The 14533-nt window shown below is 60.8% G+C and overlaps 1 protein-coding gene across 5 annotated transcripts in view; it reads left to right on the forward strand.

Annotated features, from left to right (window-relative positions):
• Positions 1 to 14533, forward strand: part of GAK (cyclin G associated kinase) — a 53694-nt gene that overhangs the window by 16595 nt on the left and 22566 nt on the right. For all 5 annotated transcript variants that reach the window (XM_058723262.1, XM_058723260.1, XM_058723264.1 and 2 more), the window contains 6 exons: positions 1694 to 1819; positions 5085 to 5174; positions 6658 to 6793; positions 7110 to 7222; positions 9088 to 9178; positions 11088 to 11211. In XM_058723262.1, coding sequence (XP_058579245.1) covers positions 1694 to 1819; positions 5085 to 5174; positions 6658 to 6793; positions 7110 to 7222; positions 9088 to 9178; positions 11088 to 11211 — 680 coding nt within the window. The remainder of the gene's footprint in view (positions 1 to 1693; positions 1820 to 5084; positions 5175 to 6657; positions 6794 to 7109; positions 7223 to 9087; positions 9179 to 11087; positions 11212 to 14533) is intronic.

Here is a 14533-nt window from a genome sequence, read left to right on the forward strand (position 1 = left end):
TCTCCACATGACTTTTTGAATTAGGTTCCTCCCAAAAAACTTTCTGGAATTTGGTGAGTTGCCTTGACTGTTCCCTACCCCCACCCCACCCCACCCCACCCCCAGAGCGTGAGTTGACAGACTTCCTGTAAAAGGCCCGACTTTGAACATTTCAGCTTTGCATACCAACCTTCCTGAACAGCGCAGGCAGCCCTACGGACAGCCAGGCGCGACCACGCCCCTAAAGCTGCTTCTGGACCCCTGTTAGGAGATGTCAGTCTTTTTTGATTCTTCCGCCAACCATTTAAATATGTAAGAGCCTTTCTTAGTTTGCGGGCTGTGTCGAGGTAGGGGGGGCTGGACCACGGCTGGGGAGCCTGCTCTAGAGTGGCTGTGCACACCTGTGCCTTTCATGTCAGGAGTGTGGTCTGGTCCCTTGTCTGTTTGGATTTTAAGAGTTTGTCTAAATTTTTATAGTTTTCCAGGGGTGTCTGGGTGGCTCAGTCAGTCAAGGGTCTGACTCTCGATTTCTGCCCAGGTCGTGATCCCAGGGTTGTGGGATCGAGCCCCGCGCTGGACTGTGGGCTGATCTTGGAGCCTGCTAAGATTCTTCTCTCTCTCCCCGCCCTTCCCCTCCCTCGGCCCCCTCCCCTGCCACTCTCCTGTATACACAGGTTCTTTCTCTAAAATAAGAAAAGAGATCTTTAAAATTAGAGTTTTCTGAATAGGAAGTGTTTTGTGTATCTTTTGTTCAATTTTTTCCTAGGTTCTTGATGTATTTGGTAATTTTGAAGTGGTATGTTAAGTTTTTTCATTTTTTAACTGACTTATTATCTTTAAAATGTTTTTTAGTGTTTATTTATTTTTGAGAGAAACACCATGAACAGAAGGGGCAGACAGAGAGGGAGACACAGAATCCGAAACAGGCTCCAGGCTCTGAGCTGTTGGCACAGAGCCCGACAGAGGGCTCGAACTCATGAACCACGAGATCATGACCTGAGCTGAAGTCAGAGGCTCAACTGACTGAGCCACCCAGGCGCCCAATTAACTGACTTATTTTTTAAATTTATTTAAATTTTTTTGTTGAGAATGTGTGCAAGTGGCAGAGAGGCAGAGAGAGGTAGGGGACGGAGGATCTGAAGTGGGCTCTGTGCCGACAAGCAGAGAGCTGATGTGGGGCTCAAACTCACAGACCATGAGATCGTGCTGAGCCGAAGTCAGATGCTTAACCAACTAAACCACCCAGGCACCTCTTTTTTTTTTTTTTTGTAGTTTCTTTATTTTGAGAGAGCATGCATGTGCAAGCCAGGAGGGGCAGAGAGAGAGAGAGAGAGAGAGAGAATCCAAAGCAGGCCTCGTGCCATCAGCACAGAGCCTGACTTGTCGGGGCTCGATACCATGAACCGTGAGATCAAGACCTGAGCCAAGATGAAGAGTTGGACACTCAGCCGACTGAGCCCCCCCCAGGCGCCCCTAACTGACTTTTATAAAGGTTTTTTGTGTGTTTGTATACCTTACATGATCGATTAGAGTTGTCTTTGATTTATGGTTGGTCATAACTTTATTTTTCTGAGTTCCCCGTTTTCAAAGGTACACGTGCTGACTTCGATCAGAGAGAGGTTAAAATGCCGTTTCTTCCCCTTTGTGGGAGGAAGGCGCCCCCAGGCCTGGGTCTCGGCACCCGAGCCCCTGACCGCCCTCTGGGATTCTGCAGGTGGAGAACTTGTTGCTCAGTAACCAGGGGACCATCAAGCTGTGTGACTTTGGCAGTGCTACGACCATCTCGCATTACCCGGACTACAGCTGGAGCGCCCAGAGGCGGGCCCTGGTGGAAGAAGAGGTGAGTCGTGTGGCACGTGGTGCCCTTTGTGGTCTGCTCGGCCTGGGTCTCCGCAGTCACCGATGCTCTGGCTGCGGCCGCGCGGCCTGCCCGTCCCACATCCCGGCGTTCGCCTCCCGGGCTCGTGTGTGGGCCGGGAGACGCCGAATTTGAGGCTTACCTCATGTCTCCGTCCCTCACTTCGTCCCAGACCTTCTTACGGCCTTTGTTAATTGCAGTGTTTTTTTGTATTGTGATAAAAAACACACAACATAAAATTTACCATCTTATTTAATTTAACCATTTTTAAGTGCACGTTCCAGTGGCATTAACTACATTCGTCATCGGTCAGCCATCCCCACTGTCCATCCACAGAACTTTCTCACCGTCCCAAATGTGGTTATTAAAAAAAAAAAAAAAAAAAATCACTGAAAACTCTCCCTCACGGGTCCCACAGGAGACCCCACAGGAGATTGGTAGGTTTGTCCTGAGGACGTGTGGGTAGCAGGCAGCACAGAGCAGGACAGAGCCCGTGCACATGTGACTGTGCAGCCTGGGGGAGGGACCTGGGGGGCTCTTTGGTGTGCCCTCCGCTGGACACCCCCAGCCGTTCCCCTAGGGACTCGTACTTAGATAAGCAGCTCACAGAAACCACACAAGCCAAACACAGGAGACAGGAAGCCACGCAGAATGACGGGGGAGGGGAGGTGCTGCATCCGTGCTCTGCCGGGGACACCGAGGAAGCCTGCCGTGAAGGAGTCGGGGACGGGATGTGGGCCAGCGGGGCACCTCTTGTCTGGACGGAGTCCGTCCCTGGACCGGGTGTCATGGGTCAAAGCACAGGTGCTCCTGACCTGCTGGCTGTTCCTGGAACTGACTGTGCTCCATTACTGAATCGGACGCACGTCGGATCACCCCAACCCAGCGCGTTCCTGCTTGTGCGTGAGAGCGTTCCTAAGGAAGTCATTCCCGGCAAAAAGAGTATGTTTAACTCTCTCGTTCAGTTGCTCGGCTGGCAGAACGGAACAGCATAGCAGCGTGGGAGGGGGCCCCTCGATCCCGTGTGGTGGGCGGCTTTGTAACCGCCTCATGGGCTCTGAGTCCTGTCTCCATCACTGGTCTCAGGGGGTCCTTGGAGGTGTGCGAACACCCACTGTGTCTCACGCACACCTGTTTTTGGGTGATGGTTGCTTGGTTGCCTCCGTCTCCCGGGCGGGGGCATGGGGGCCAGCTGCTTGCTCTGGCTTCCTGTCCTTTGCCTCCTCCCGCCTCTGCTGTTTGCCCTGGTGACGTGTGTGCCCCACTACCCTGGCAGGAGCCCCCCCACACCTCCTGTGATGGTTCTTTATCAGAACTCGTGGGTGCCGTCTTTTTCGGGGTTCGTGGTGTGTCCTTCAAATGCCCCAGATTCGCTTCCCACTTGACCCTATGTTCTTTGTCGGGCTCCCATCCCTTGGGAGCCCTGCCCACTTGCCGGGGCAGGAGGGCGTTCTGGGCCGAGCAGGTGCCTGCCCTGCCGACCCTGCTGTGTGTGTGCCCGCCTTGGAGGAGAGCCGCTGGCTCGGGGTCGGGGGGGGGGGGGGGGGGCGGGAGGCACCGGAGACCACTCGGGGCGTGCGTGCCTGTGTGGGCACGCCTCCACGCATGTCCTGTGGCAAGTCACGCGTCTGTGCCAGTGCCTCCACTCTGGTGTGTCCGGTGGGCTTCTTGCTCCCCCCCCGCCACCCCACATCTGCGTGTCCCCCTCTCCCAGCGAGTGGCCCGGTAGCGTCACCATGTGCACCCGCGCTCCACTCCAGCACACGTCCGAGAGTTCTGGTGTCACCAGAGAGCGTGAATGTCCCAGAAGGAAGTCAGGGTGGATTTGTGGCCCTCGGGTGTCCCCCGCCCCCGATCTACAGCCCAGACCAGGCGCGTGCTCTCAGATGCTGTGTTGACAAGTCCTTGCATCTGTGCTCTCTCCTTCCAAGGGGTTTAGTTACTCACTTGATTGCATCTTACTTTTTAATTACTTGACTTGACTTTTCGAGCGGTTGCTGGTTTCCGGGAGAATTGAGCTACAGGCGGTGCCGTGTTTCTTCTGAAGGGCCAGGCCCGCGGACGTGCGTCTCCCAGCTCCCCGACCCTCACACTGCACACCCTCTCCTGGCTTCTGTTTGCTTTTCGTGCTTTGTGGGCTGTGCTGGGTCAGCATGGGTCCCTCTGTGGTGCACCTGGGTCTCTTTGGCCAGTGCCGCGTGCTCACGGTCAGGCCGCGTCCGGTGTCCTGTCGTCTGCACGCTTACAGGCGGCAGCATGCCGAGCGGCCCGCACGTGGGTTCTCGTGTCTCCTCAGGGTGTGAGCCTGGATCGCAGCGGCCGGTCTGTGAACAAATCCGGCGTAGAATAGGGCTTTCCACGGGAGCTTGCCAGACGGGCACAGCAGCGCAGAACCCTAAGTGTGCGGCTTGGCGACTTGTCCCGCGTGGGTGTTCCTGTCGCCCCACGTCTGGGCTGCGTGGTGCCCCCGGCTTCGCCTCCCTCGCGGCATGCCGGGTGCGTCTGCCCGAGGACTTACGCGCTCTGACCCCGGGCCTCACCTGCACCCCTCCCGTGGCCTCTTCAGAGGGTTGCCGTGGAGTAGCACCTTCAGGTGGAGAACAGCCCGTCACACTTGCCACGTGTTTGTTTCCTTGTCCGGCTGAGGTCGTGGCAGCGGAATCTGTAGCCCCGTGGCTGGTGTTCGTGTCTGCCGTGTGCGGCGACGCACGCCGTGGGCGTGTGGCTCTCCCCCTGGGCTGTGCTGCCAGCCTGTCCTTGGTCCCGTGTCCTGCCCTGTATACTTGGGTCTCAGGATCTTGCGTGTGAAAACCTGAACCAACCAGCTAAATTTGGTTTAGTTCTCTCTCCCGTTGGAGAAGGTTCTTTGTCCACAAGATCCCGTCAGGAGGCTTCTTTTAGAATAGCACTTTCTCTCAGAGACACGAGCGACCCAGCTCACGGCTCTGGACAGACTTCCTGTGGGTGACACCTGCTTCTCCTCACACCCACACGAGCTAGGGTGCCCGCAGTGAATGCTTGGCGTGCGTGGCTGCGTCAGGAGCACCAGAGGCGCTCGGGAGACGGGCGGCAGTGGGGGTGAGGAGGGAGTTGAGCAGCCTGCCGTCTGTGTGGGACGCAACGGGGTGTAAGTGAGTGTCGTTCACAGACGTCCTGCGGGGTATTTGGGGAAGTAGCACGACATCGATGCAGGACAGGTGGTGCTCACGAGTGGCCTTCCTTTGAGACGTCTGTGTCTGTCCTTCAGATCACCAGGAACACCACACCCATGTATAGGACGCCAGAGATCGTGGACTTGTACTCGAACTTCCCCATCGGCGAAAAGCAAGACATTTGGGTGAGGCGGCACGGCTGTGTGCCCGGGCAGCCGTGCCTCTGGACGGGGGTTCTGGCCTCCCCACTCCGCTCCCCGTCCCTCTGGCCACCCTTCTTTTTCTTCTCCTTTCCTTGTCACAAGAACCACCGTGATTGCCCTTAGTGGAGCGGAACCGAGCATAAGTCGGGTGGAGTGTCCGAGTGCTGCAGAGTCCCGGGGTGGCACCTTCTGCCCGGACCTGTCTGCCGCCTGCAGGCCTGGGCCTGAGCTCCCCCTGCTCAGAGCCCCTTCAGAGAAGCTGGGGCTTCGTGCAGCCTGACCAGTCCCAGCCTTGGGTCTTTTTGCCGGTCTGGCCATGGCCAGAGTGAGGGCCGGGCTCCGACGCCTAGGCGACCCCGCTCCCTTCACCTTTCTGAAACCCTGTGGCACTTCCTGCATGGCGTAGCGCTCCTCCTGGGGTCCGCTGACCCCTTCGTCCAGCATCAGGGTGCGGAACTTGGGGAGCGCAGCTCTGAGTGGCCCGGGGCTGCGCCCGCTGGTGCGGAGGCACCCTGCCCCTTCCCTGGCCTCTCCGAGCAGGGACAGCCCCAGACCTCCCAGGCCGCCTCCAGTGCTGACCCCGCCGTGGGTGCCGACGGGCTTCACCGTGTCTAAAACGTGTGAATCGGTAGGATTTGCACGCTGGAGCCTTTTCTTGGGATAGCGGCAGCCTGTGGTGTCAAACTCACCGCGCATCTCCTTTCCACCCCAGTAGGTGCTCCTCAGCACGGTCGGCTGGGGGACACTCGTACGCACACACGGCGGTTGATGGGGGGACTGACGTTGGGTGCCGAGGGTGTGGCCTCCACTGGGCCCCGAGTGCCCTGCTCAGTCTGGGCCACGAGTGTGCCCGCATCGGAGGCCACAGGGCTAGCAGGCAGCGGCAGACCCCCAGGACCCGCAGGCCTGCTCCCTGCCTTCTGCCCTAGTGGTCTCTGGAGCTGCCCTGCTGGGTCCCAAGTGCCTGAATGTGGGCACTTTTCCCTTTGAAAGGACCTCTTGCTGAGAAAATGAGATTGTTGTCTGTTCTTCCTCTGATCTCCATAGTTTGTGCCTGATGAGGGCAGAGAGTGGGCTGGGTGTGCCTGGAACTCAGACCAGGGTGTGGCTCCAGCTCCTTGACCTTTGGCTGGATGGGCCCCGCCCCCTCCCCCACCCTCTCAGCCCCCAGCCCCTCCCCCCCCTCCCCCCTCAACCCTGTCCCCACCTTAGCCCCCACCTCCTCAGCCCCCTCCCCCTCACCCCCTCCCACTCCCTCTCAACCCCTTCTCCCCCAACCCCTTCCTCTCCCCTCTCAGCCCCCTCCCCCTCTGGGCCCCCAGCCCACCTCCTCAGCCCCCTCCCCCCTCTGCCCCCTCCCCTACCCTCTCAACCCCTCCCTCCAACCCCCTCCCCTGCCTTCTCAGCCCCCTCCCCCACACCCCCTCCTAGCCCCCACCCCCACCACGCCCCCTGTCCCCTGCAGGCCCTGGGCTGCATCTTGTACCTGCTGTGCTTCAGGCAGCACCCATTTGAAGACGGAGCAAAGCTTAGAATAGTCAACGGGAAGTTCTCAATCCCTCCTGATGACACCCAGTACTCTGTGTTCCATGACCTCATCCGTAAGTCCCGCGTGCGGGGACCTGTGTCACATCCAGGGCCCCGGCCGTCCCCTGCCCCTCATGGCTGTGTGGCGGCCGCTCTACTCAGGGCTTTTCCTAGCGCTCAGCCCCCTTTGTGAATTCTCGGTGCTTTGAGTGGCCGGTTCTGGTAACTTTGTGCCGTTTTCGCTGTGGCTCTCTTGTCATGTTACCCTCTCTCGCTTGTAAGCGAAATCAGTGCTGTAAATGAAATGAGGGGCCTCGGGTCTGTGATCTCGGGGAGGGTGGGCACTGCTGACCCCAGACCGTGCCCTGAGCTCGCCTGCCTCTGCCCTAGGCGCTACGCTGAAGGTCAACCCCGAGGAGCGGCTGTCCATCACAGAACTGGTCAACCAGCTCCAGGAGATTGCGGCCGCCAGGAATGTGAACCCCAAGTCGCCCATCACTGAGGTAGGGGCCTTGACGGGTGTTGTCAGGACGTTTCCGTGAGAGGCCGCACCTGCTCTAGGGCAAGAGACACGGCTCCCTGAGGGGGCTCACGAGTGCCGTGGAGCCTCCACAGGCCGGGGTGACAGGGGAAACGTCCCACCCGATCATAGGAGCCGGGGGAGTCAACCGGGCGTGGGGCCCTGGTGCTCAGTGCTTAACCTCCTGGGCTGGTTCCCTGCATCCCAGGGGCCAGGGCGGGAGGTGGAGAGGAGCACGGATGAGGAGAAGGCCACGGAAGGTCACAGCGGGGTGAGGGGGAGAAGGCCACGGAACTTGGCGGGGGGGGGGGGGGGGCAGTGGGTTCGGTCCAGAGAGAGCCTCGGAGCAGTCTGGCGCTAAAGCGGGTTGGCCCAGAGTGCCACGTAGCCCCGCAGAAAATGTGCTCGTCCCCAAAGGCGAGCAGGGGCCCCAGGCGGCGTGGGGAGGTGTCTGATCGGTGGGCAGGCCTGCCTGCGTGCGCGCCCCTGGGAGTCCCCGTGGATGGACGCAGCTCCTGGTGGGTCCACTGCTGCGCGTGTCCTGATGCTAGTGCTTCTGAGACCTGTGCCCCATGCGTGCAAACCTTAAACCTCTTATGTAGGGGCCGAGTGTGCAGCGAGGCCATCCTCCCCACGGGAAGGCAGCCCGTCACACAGGGCCGCATGCAGCAGACAGGGCCCCTCGAGAGGGGGAATAGGAATCGAGTCTGAAACCCAAGAGTGGAGGCATACGAAGTGTTCGGCTGTGTGGTTCAATAGGATGCTGTGAAAAGGAACTTTAAAAGGAAAACGGGTGTCATTTACCCGTCTTTAACAACACAGTCTCTGAGATACCGAGCAGCATTCGTTAGTTTACAGGGAGTCGTGGGAGGCATCGGGTCACGGTCGGGGATGTTCTGTTTCTTCCAGAAATTGATAAGTAGAGAATTGGCGAAGAGGAGACGTGGCCTAACAGTGGTAGTTGCCGACCACTTGGTGGCATGTGTATTATTTTCAGGAACTCGTAGGATGTTAATACCGATTCCCTACTAGGTCACTAAGAAAGGCAAGGTGTCGTCACGTTCAGTAGAAACGATAGCACGTGTACCTCATTTCCTGAGTTTAATGTGGTAAAACTCCACCTCGATGGTCGTATTTTGTAAAGCTTCACCGAAAACCCTAAAGCACACTACCGAGTAACTTATAAAACAAGCCACCGGCAGAAACTGCATCTTCCCTGAGACTGAGGAAGGCTGAGGCCGCCCCAAGGGGGCTGAGCAGGAGGCCTGCGCCGTGCACCTTGCCTCCGGGCTGCACGAATCTCTTCGAGGCTCCAGCCCCACACTGGCCTCGGGCTCAGCTCGCGAAAGAGCCTCACTGTGCACAGCCCACTGCCCCGCTCCTGTGGCAGCCAGAGGGCACGAGCTGACTGAGTCTGGGTGCACCTCCCCACACAGATGCCTCAGCCCCGAGGGTCTGCCGTCCGCACGCCCCATCTGCCCCGTGTCGCCGTGGAGCCTTGGCGTGCGGTGGGCGTGCAGGGACCACTTGCAGAGTTGGGCAGGCTCACGGCCGCCTCCTCTGTGTTAGGTGTGCGCCCGAGCACGTCGGCTCCAGAACAGCACACGGGCAGGTCACTTGTCAGTGTGGTCTGCCTTTTGGTTCAGCTGGGCTGTTCAGAGTCCGGGAAGTTCTCTTGGATGTTTTAGTAAGTCAGGTAGAGAGAGCTAGGTTAACTTGGTGGCCAGCGTACCTGGGGCCCACAGGCACCTTGTGCCAGCATCTGAAGGTTTTCTGTTTGGGGAGGAGCCACCTGAACCCTGGCCCCGGCCTCTGGAGATTGATTGTTTGCATTTGGAATCATTGCAGCTCCTAGAGCAGAATGGGGGCTATGGGAATGCTGTCCCGTCTCGAGGGCCTCCCCACCTCGGGGGCTCCAGCAGCGGCGGCTACAGTGGAGGTGAGTGCCCCCTGCCTTGTGCCCCCCTCCCCGTTTGCCCCTGGGGTTACCATGCTCCCGCTGTGTGCGGCGCACCTGACAGCAAGAGACAGGCTACGTGTTCAGGGACCCCAGGACCACCCTCAGGTTCAGATTCCCTGGAACCGCCAGGACTCAATGGAACTGACACGCTCAGGACCACAGGGGACAGGGGAAGAGGCGTGAGCATCAGCTGTCCTCTCCCGACACCATCAGGGCGGTACCGGTCCTCTAGCATGGAGTGACAACTGGCGGTGGCCACAGGGGCCACCCACCTGCGTGGCTCACTCCGCCCCGGAGGCCCACAGCCGCTCTGTAAGTCACTTCTTGGCGTGTAGAGGAGGGCGTGCCTTGAAGGGCAGAGAGTAACCAGGAGGACAAGTGCATCAGAAGGAGGGTGTGGGGAATAGAGCGGCCATGGTAGGATCTGGGGGGCTGGAGGGCTCCGAGCGGGGACTCAGACGGGGGGTGGCAGAGGGTCGGCTCTGGCAGCAGTGGAGGTGAGGCCGGCGGCCTTCTATAGCTCAGGTCACGTGTGGTGAGCGACCTCTACTCCCCTCGGCCAGTGTGTATCAGGATGGGTTGGGTACCCAGCAGTGGCATAACTATGCCCCCACAGAAGCCCTCAGCCTGAGCTCTGTGTGGCCATGCCTTGGAAAGTTCTGGAAGGCCATGCCAGGACGTGCTTCTCTGCCACAGGCCCCCGTGCTCATCCCCCACCTCTCATTCTTCGGGGCGTGGAGTCCTGGGTCCTTCAGCTGTCCCCGCCAGCCAGCAGGGCCCATGCCCTGGGCGCTCCATATCCATGCACGGTGGGCCCTGGGTGCCTCCCTGAGTGTCCCGTGTGTGGGGCTGCCTCATCTGCCATGGCGGGGGGCGGTGGGGGGGGGGGGGGTGCTTCTCAAGGCCCCAAGGGATGACCCTGCCGCACATGTGCTCACACCACACGAGCGGTGGTGCCTGGCCAGGGCTGGGCCAGCTACTGCCTAGTGACGAACCAACAGAAACATCTCACGTGTGGGCCATGTCGTCCAGCCTCGTCCCAGCCGCGGGCCGGCCGTCTGGCCGCTGGTGCTGCCGCTTTACGCACAGAGGCTGCCAGAGAGGCCCCCGCGGCACAGGTGCAGTCGTAGATCATGCTCGTCTCTTCACACCGACGTCTCCCACCCGAGCCCCCTTTGATGACCCCACCGTTGCGGCCCTGGGGTTTCAGGGACTGCCTTCTTTTGCTACCACCCTGTTCTCATCCAGGCAGCCGTGTCCTGCAGGTGCCCGTTTGGAGCTATGGTCAGGAGCCTGGGCTCTATGCCAGCAGCCCTGTCCCTGCAAAAGATAGAATTGTGCCCCAGGCATGCCCAAGGTCTACCATGTGGCCTGTGGCCTGGCTTGGGGTGACCAGGCCTCCCCCCTGTACGGCCCACCCCGTGTTCTCCCCCCTCGTCCTTCCCCACCCTTTCCTCCTCTAAGCGTCTGTGGTGTCTGTGTCCACCAGGCTGCCTCCCCTTCGCTGGTCCCCTCAGCGTGAGTTAGTGCGTGCTGGGAGTGGGCTGGTGGGACATCACCGAGACGTGAATGGAGGGCCACGTGTGCCCAGAGGGACCGGCTCCTCTTCACGGGGCCCAGCTTCTGCCCTGGGGACAGAGCAGCTGGCTAGGCACTTCGTGGGTGCCGGGCAGGGCGGGGCTCCCCCCCCAGGCTCAGGCAGCATTTGGCTGGTTTCGTTCCTGTGCCCGGATACTGTGCGCTGATGGTCGGGCTTGACGGGAAGCAGGGCTCCCTGCCCGTTCTGGTTCTCCCGTCTCCCCAGGAGCTGGCTCCCACCTACGCCTCGCGGCCCCGCCTCCAGCCCCAGGCTGTGCTGTGACTTGAGCCGACGTGTCTTTGCTTCCAGGCCTGGCGCTTGCCGAGTACGACCAGCCCTATGGCGGGCTCCTGGATATCCTGCGGGGGGGCACCGAGCGCCTCTTCACAAACATCAAGGACACCTCCTCCAAGGTCATCCAGTCCGTTGCCAAGTGAGTGAGGGCACGTGGGCACGGCGTCTAGATGACAGTGACAGCACGTGGTCTCTTTGTAGTAGGGGTTTCCCGACCTTTGGGCTCTGTCCTGCCTCCAGACCTGGCAGGACCTGCACTTGAGGCTGCTGGTGAGCGTGTGATGCCATCAGCCTCGTGGGCCCAGGCAGGGGGGTGGCGCTGCCTGATGGGGGTGCCTCGGCCACCCGTTCCCACCCCTGCCGCGGAGGGGCACATGGGAGTGCCCGAAGCCACGGGGCCCTGCCACTCTCGCCCCCGGGAGGTCTTTTCCATGGAGCACCTGAGCCGCCAGCCTCAGCGCCTCCCTTGCACCGGGACGGTGCCCCTTGCGTTGGTGTGGTTTCTCCTCCGTGGCGTGGAGCAAGGGGGACAGTGGAGGGGCCCAGGACACCTCACGACCGCAGGCCCACTGAGCTAAAATGTTGAGTCACTCGGGCCGCTTGGGTTTGAGCGTGTGGGTAAATCAAGTCGCTTTGTGAGCAGGTTGTTGAGGGGAGTGCGCATGTGCACAATCGGGGGCTACCCTGTCACCCTGGACACCGGCCCGAGGCCCTTGTGGCCAGCACACATGGCCTGCGTTTGCCAGGTCCTCCGAAGGCATCTCCACTATGCCTAGGGAGCTCCGTGGGAGCCTCACAGGCCCGGGTCTCCAGCACGCTCCCCACCCCCGCAGGCCAGCTCAGGGATCTCAGCGTCCACGTGAGGCTCTGCTTCTCTGTGCCGATGGTTTCAGGGGATGATCCGTGGGAGCTGGTTCTCAGGCCGGGGGTCGGGACCCTTGTTCTCTGTAGTTACCACGTGTGTCTGATTGCGTGGAGGCTCCTCTGCTTTCCCTGTTCTTGTGTGTGCGCACACACCAGCCGCAGACAACACAGGTAAAGTCGCACACACGTTGCGTGAGCACGCGCACACCCGTGTGAGTGTTGCACGTGTGAGCACTGTGTTAGATAGCAGCGCGCACGCAGTCTCTGATGTGACTTTGTGTAACGACGAGAAACCCGATTTCTACTGGCTGTGGATCAGTGTCCCAGGCCACGCCTTGTCGAAGGAGCTCTCCAGGTCTGTCCCTGGGGTCGGGAGCGGTCCGGCTGCTGTGGCTCACATTCTGGTTGGGGGGCCCAGACAGGACAGGTGGGGACGCCTGTGGCCTGTAGGCTCGCCTCCCGTCTGCGGCGCTTCTCCACTCGCGCCTCCGATGAGGGGCGACCTCGCACGGTGCCGCCATGTCGTGGGCCCCTCCACGTGGCTCACCCCACGGGCCGTCATCCTCTGCATGTCGTGCGGCCGCAGCACCGGCAGGGCGGACGGCAGGTCTCATCCCGGCAGGTGACGTTGCAGGGGTCTTGGGGCTGGCTTCTGGGACCGGAGGGCTCTGGAGCCATAGCCCCTGACGACGATGAGCGGGAGGTTCCAGAACGCGGGAGAAACTTCTCAAGTCTCTCCAAAAAAGGCGCACCAGCTGTGCGGAAGCCCTGTTTCTTGCTGGGCCTCAGGCGTGAGGCGGGTCCAGCATTTCACAGCCTCTCTGCTGAGGTGCAGGGAGAGAGCAGACGGGCCTCGGCTGCCAGCCTCTCCAGGGTGGGTGCGGGGGCTGGGTGCCCGTGGCCTGCTGTGCGACCAGGATGCCGGCGCCCCGAGAAGCCAGGGCTGGGAGGCGGTGCGGCGGGAGGGGGAGGGCTTGGTGCCACATGCTCGTGCACTTGTGCACTGCTCTTAAAAGCAGTTTTGAGAAACGAAGGAACATAAAATCGTTGCTTGTGTGTGTGTGTTTCTTTTAACATTTTTTAATTTTGAGAGTAAGCGTGTGAGCAGGGCAGGGGCAGAGAGGGAGAGAAGCCCAGGCAGGCTCCCTGCTGTCGGCCCACACGGGGCTTGAACTCACGAACCGTGCGATCACGACTTGAGCTGAAATCGAGAGTCGCACGCTCCACCGGCTGCACCCCAGGGGCCCCGTTGCGTGTCAGGCTAGAGGTGGTGGTGGTTCGCTTCCGGACTTAGCTGTTGTTGCAACTGACTCTGGGTTTGTGCAGCTATCTTGTACCCTCAAGTGGAATATTAACAAAAAGTAATAACCCTAACAGCACACCTCCGACCGGCGGCACAAGCAGAATGCGGTCGGGGTGGCGGCCTGGGGATGTTAGCGGATGTGCCTCGGGGTGCGGGTGCACAAGTCTAGGAGGCTGCTCGGGGTCATCCCGTGCGATGGTGACATCGGAGCGCAGACGAGGATGAAACGGTGGCGCCCGGTGTCCTCGGGATCAAAGGTTCTAGAACAAGAGAAAAAGGGTACGTGTCAGGGTCCCAGGACCATCCCCAGGGTGGAAGGTTTGCCGAAGGACACCCAAGACCGGGCGCGGAGTCGTCCTCACAGCTGGGATTTTCCTCAGAGGTAGGACACGGGTCAGCGGATCAGCGCTGGGAAGAGGCTCGCGGCACAAAGTGTCGGGGAACAGGCGGGGCTTCCCGAGTCCTTGGCCGTGGCGTCACGTGGGAGGCGCTCGATTCCCCGCCCGAGCCGCTGCAGCACAGGTGAAGCGTTGTCACCCAGGGTGTGGGTTGCGGCTGCTCTCGGGCCCCCTCCGCTGAGCACACACCAGCCTCCGGACTCTAGAGGGAAAGCAGGTGTGAGCATAATCACGTCTTGGTGCAAGCAGTCTGGGCACAGGGGCCACTCCTGCCAGTTCTGGGAACAGCAAGGACCCTCCTGAACCGGCAGCCACAGCCGAGGACCAACTTGCAAGCAGGCCTCTCAGGGTGGGCGGCTCGGCCTGCGTAACTGTCTTCCGCCCGGGCTGCAGACGCCTCGGATACCGACGGACTCGGGAGCTTACGGTGAAGCAGACAAACCCGAGGCTGACCCTGACGGGCCATCTGTCTAGCCAGCACGCAGACAGCCGGAGCCTCGGAGGGGGGAATGGCAGAAGACGCTGGTGCTGGCCCTGTCCTCAGATGTGACCAGTAACGGTGACGTCTGTGCGCGTGACCACCAGGGCCCGGCAGCCATGCTCTGTCCCTCACTGGGCCCGCCAGCCGTGTCCACCAAAGGAGTTCTCCGTTTGGGTCCCCTGTGGGGTCTGTGGCCACCGCACAGCTCCATGTGCCACAGGAGGGCCCAGTTAATAAAGGCCTTGGTGCAGGTGGCGTCGGGCATTAACTGACTCTCCGGGGCCATTGAACAGCCCAGCCCCTCTCTGGTACAGCCAGAGCCCTTTCATAGGGCGCGTGGGCCCAGGAGTCCTGGGAGGCCTCTCCCTGGAGGAGGGCCTTCCTCGTGCACACAGACCCAGCACACGCAGCCAGC

Source organism: Neofelis nebulosa, chromosome 3, assembly GCF_028018385.1.
Source record: "Neofelis nebulosa isolate mNeoNeb1 chromosome 3, mNeoNeb1.pri, whole genome shotgun sequence".
Lineage (NCBI taxonomy): Eukaryota > Metazoa > Chordata > Mammalia > Carnivora > Felidae > Neofelis > Neofelis nebulosa.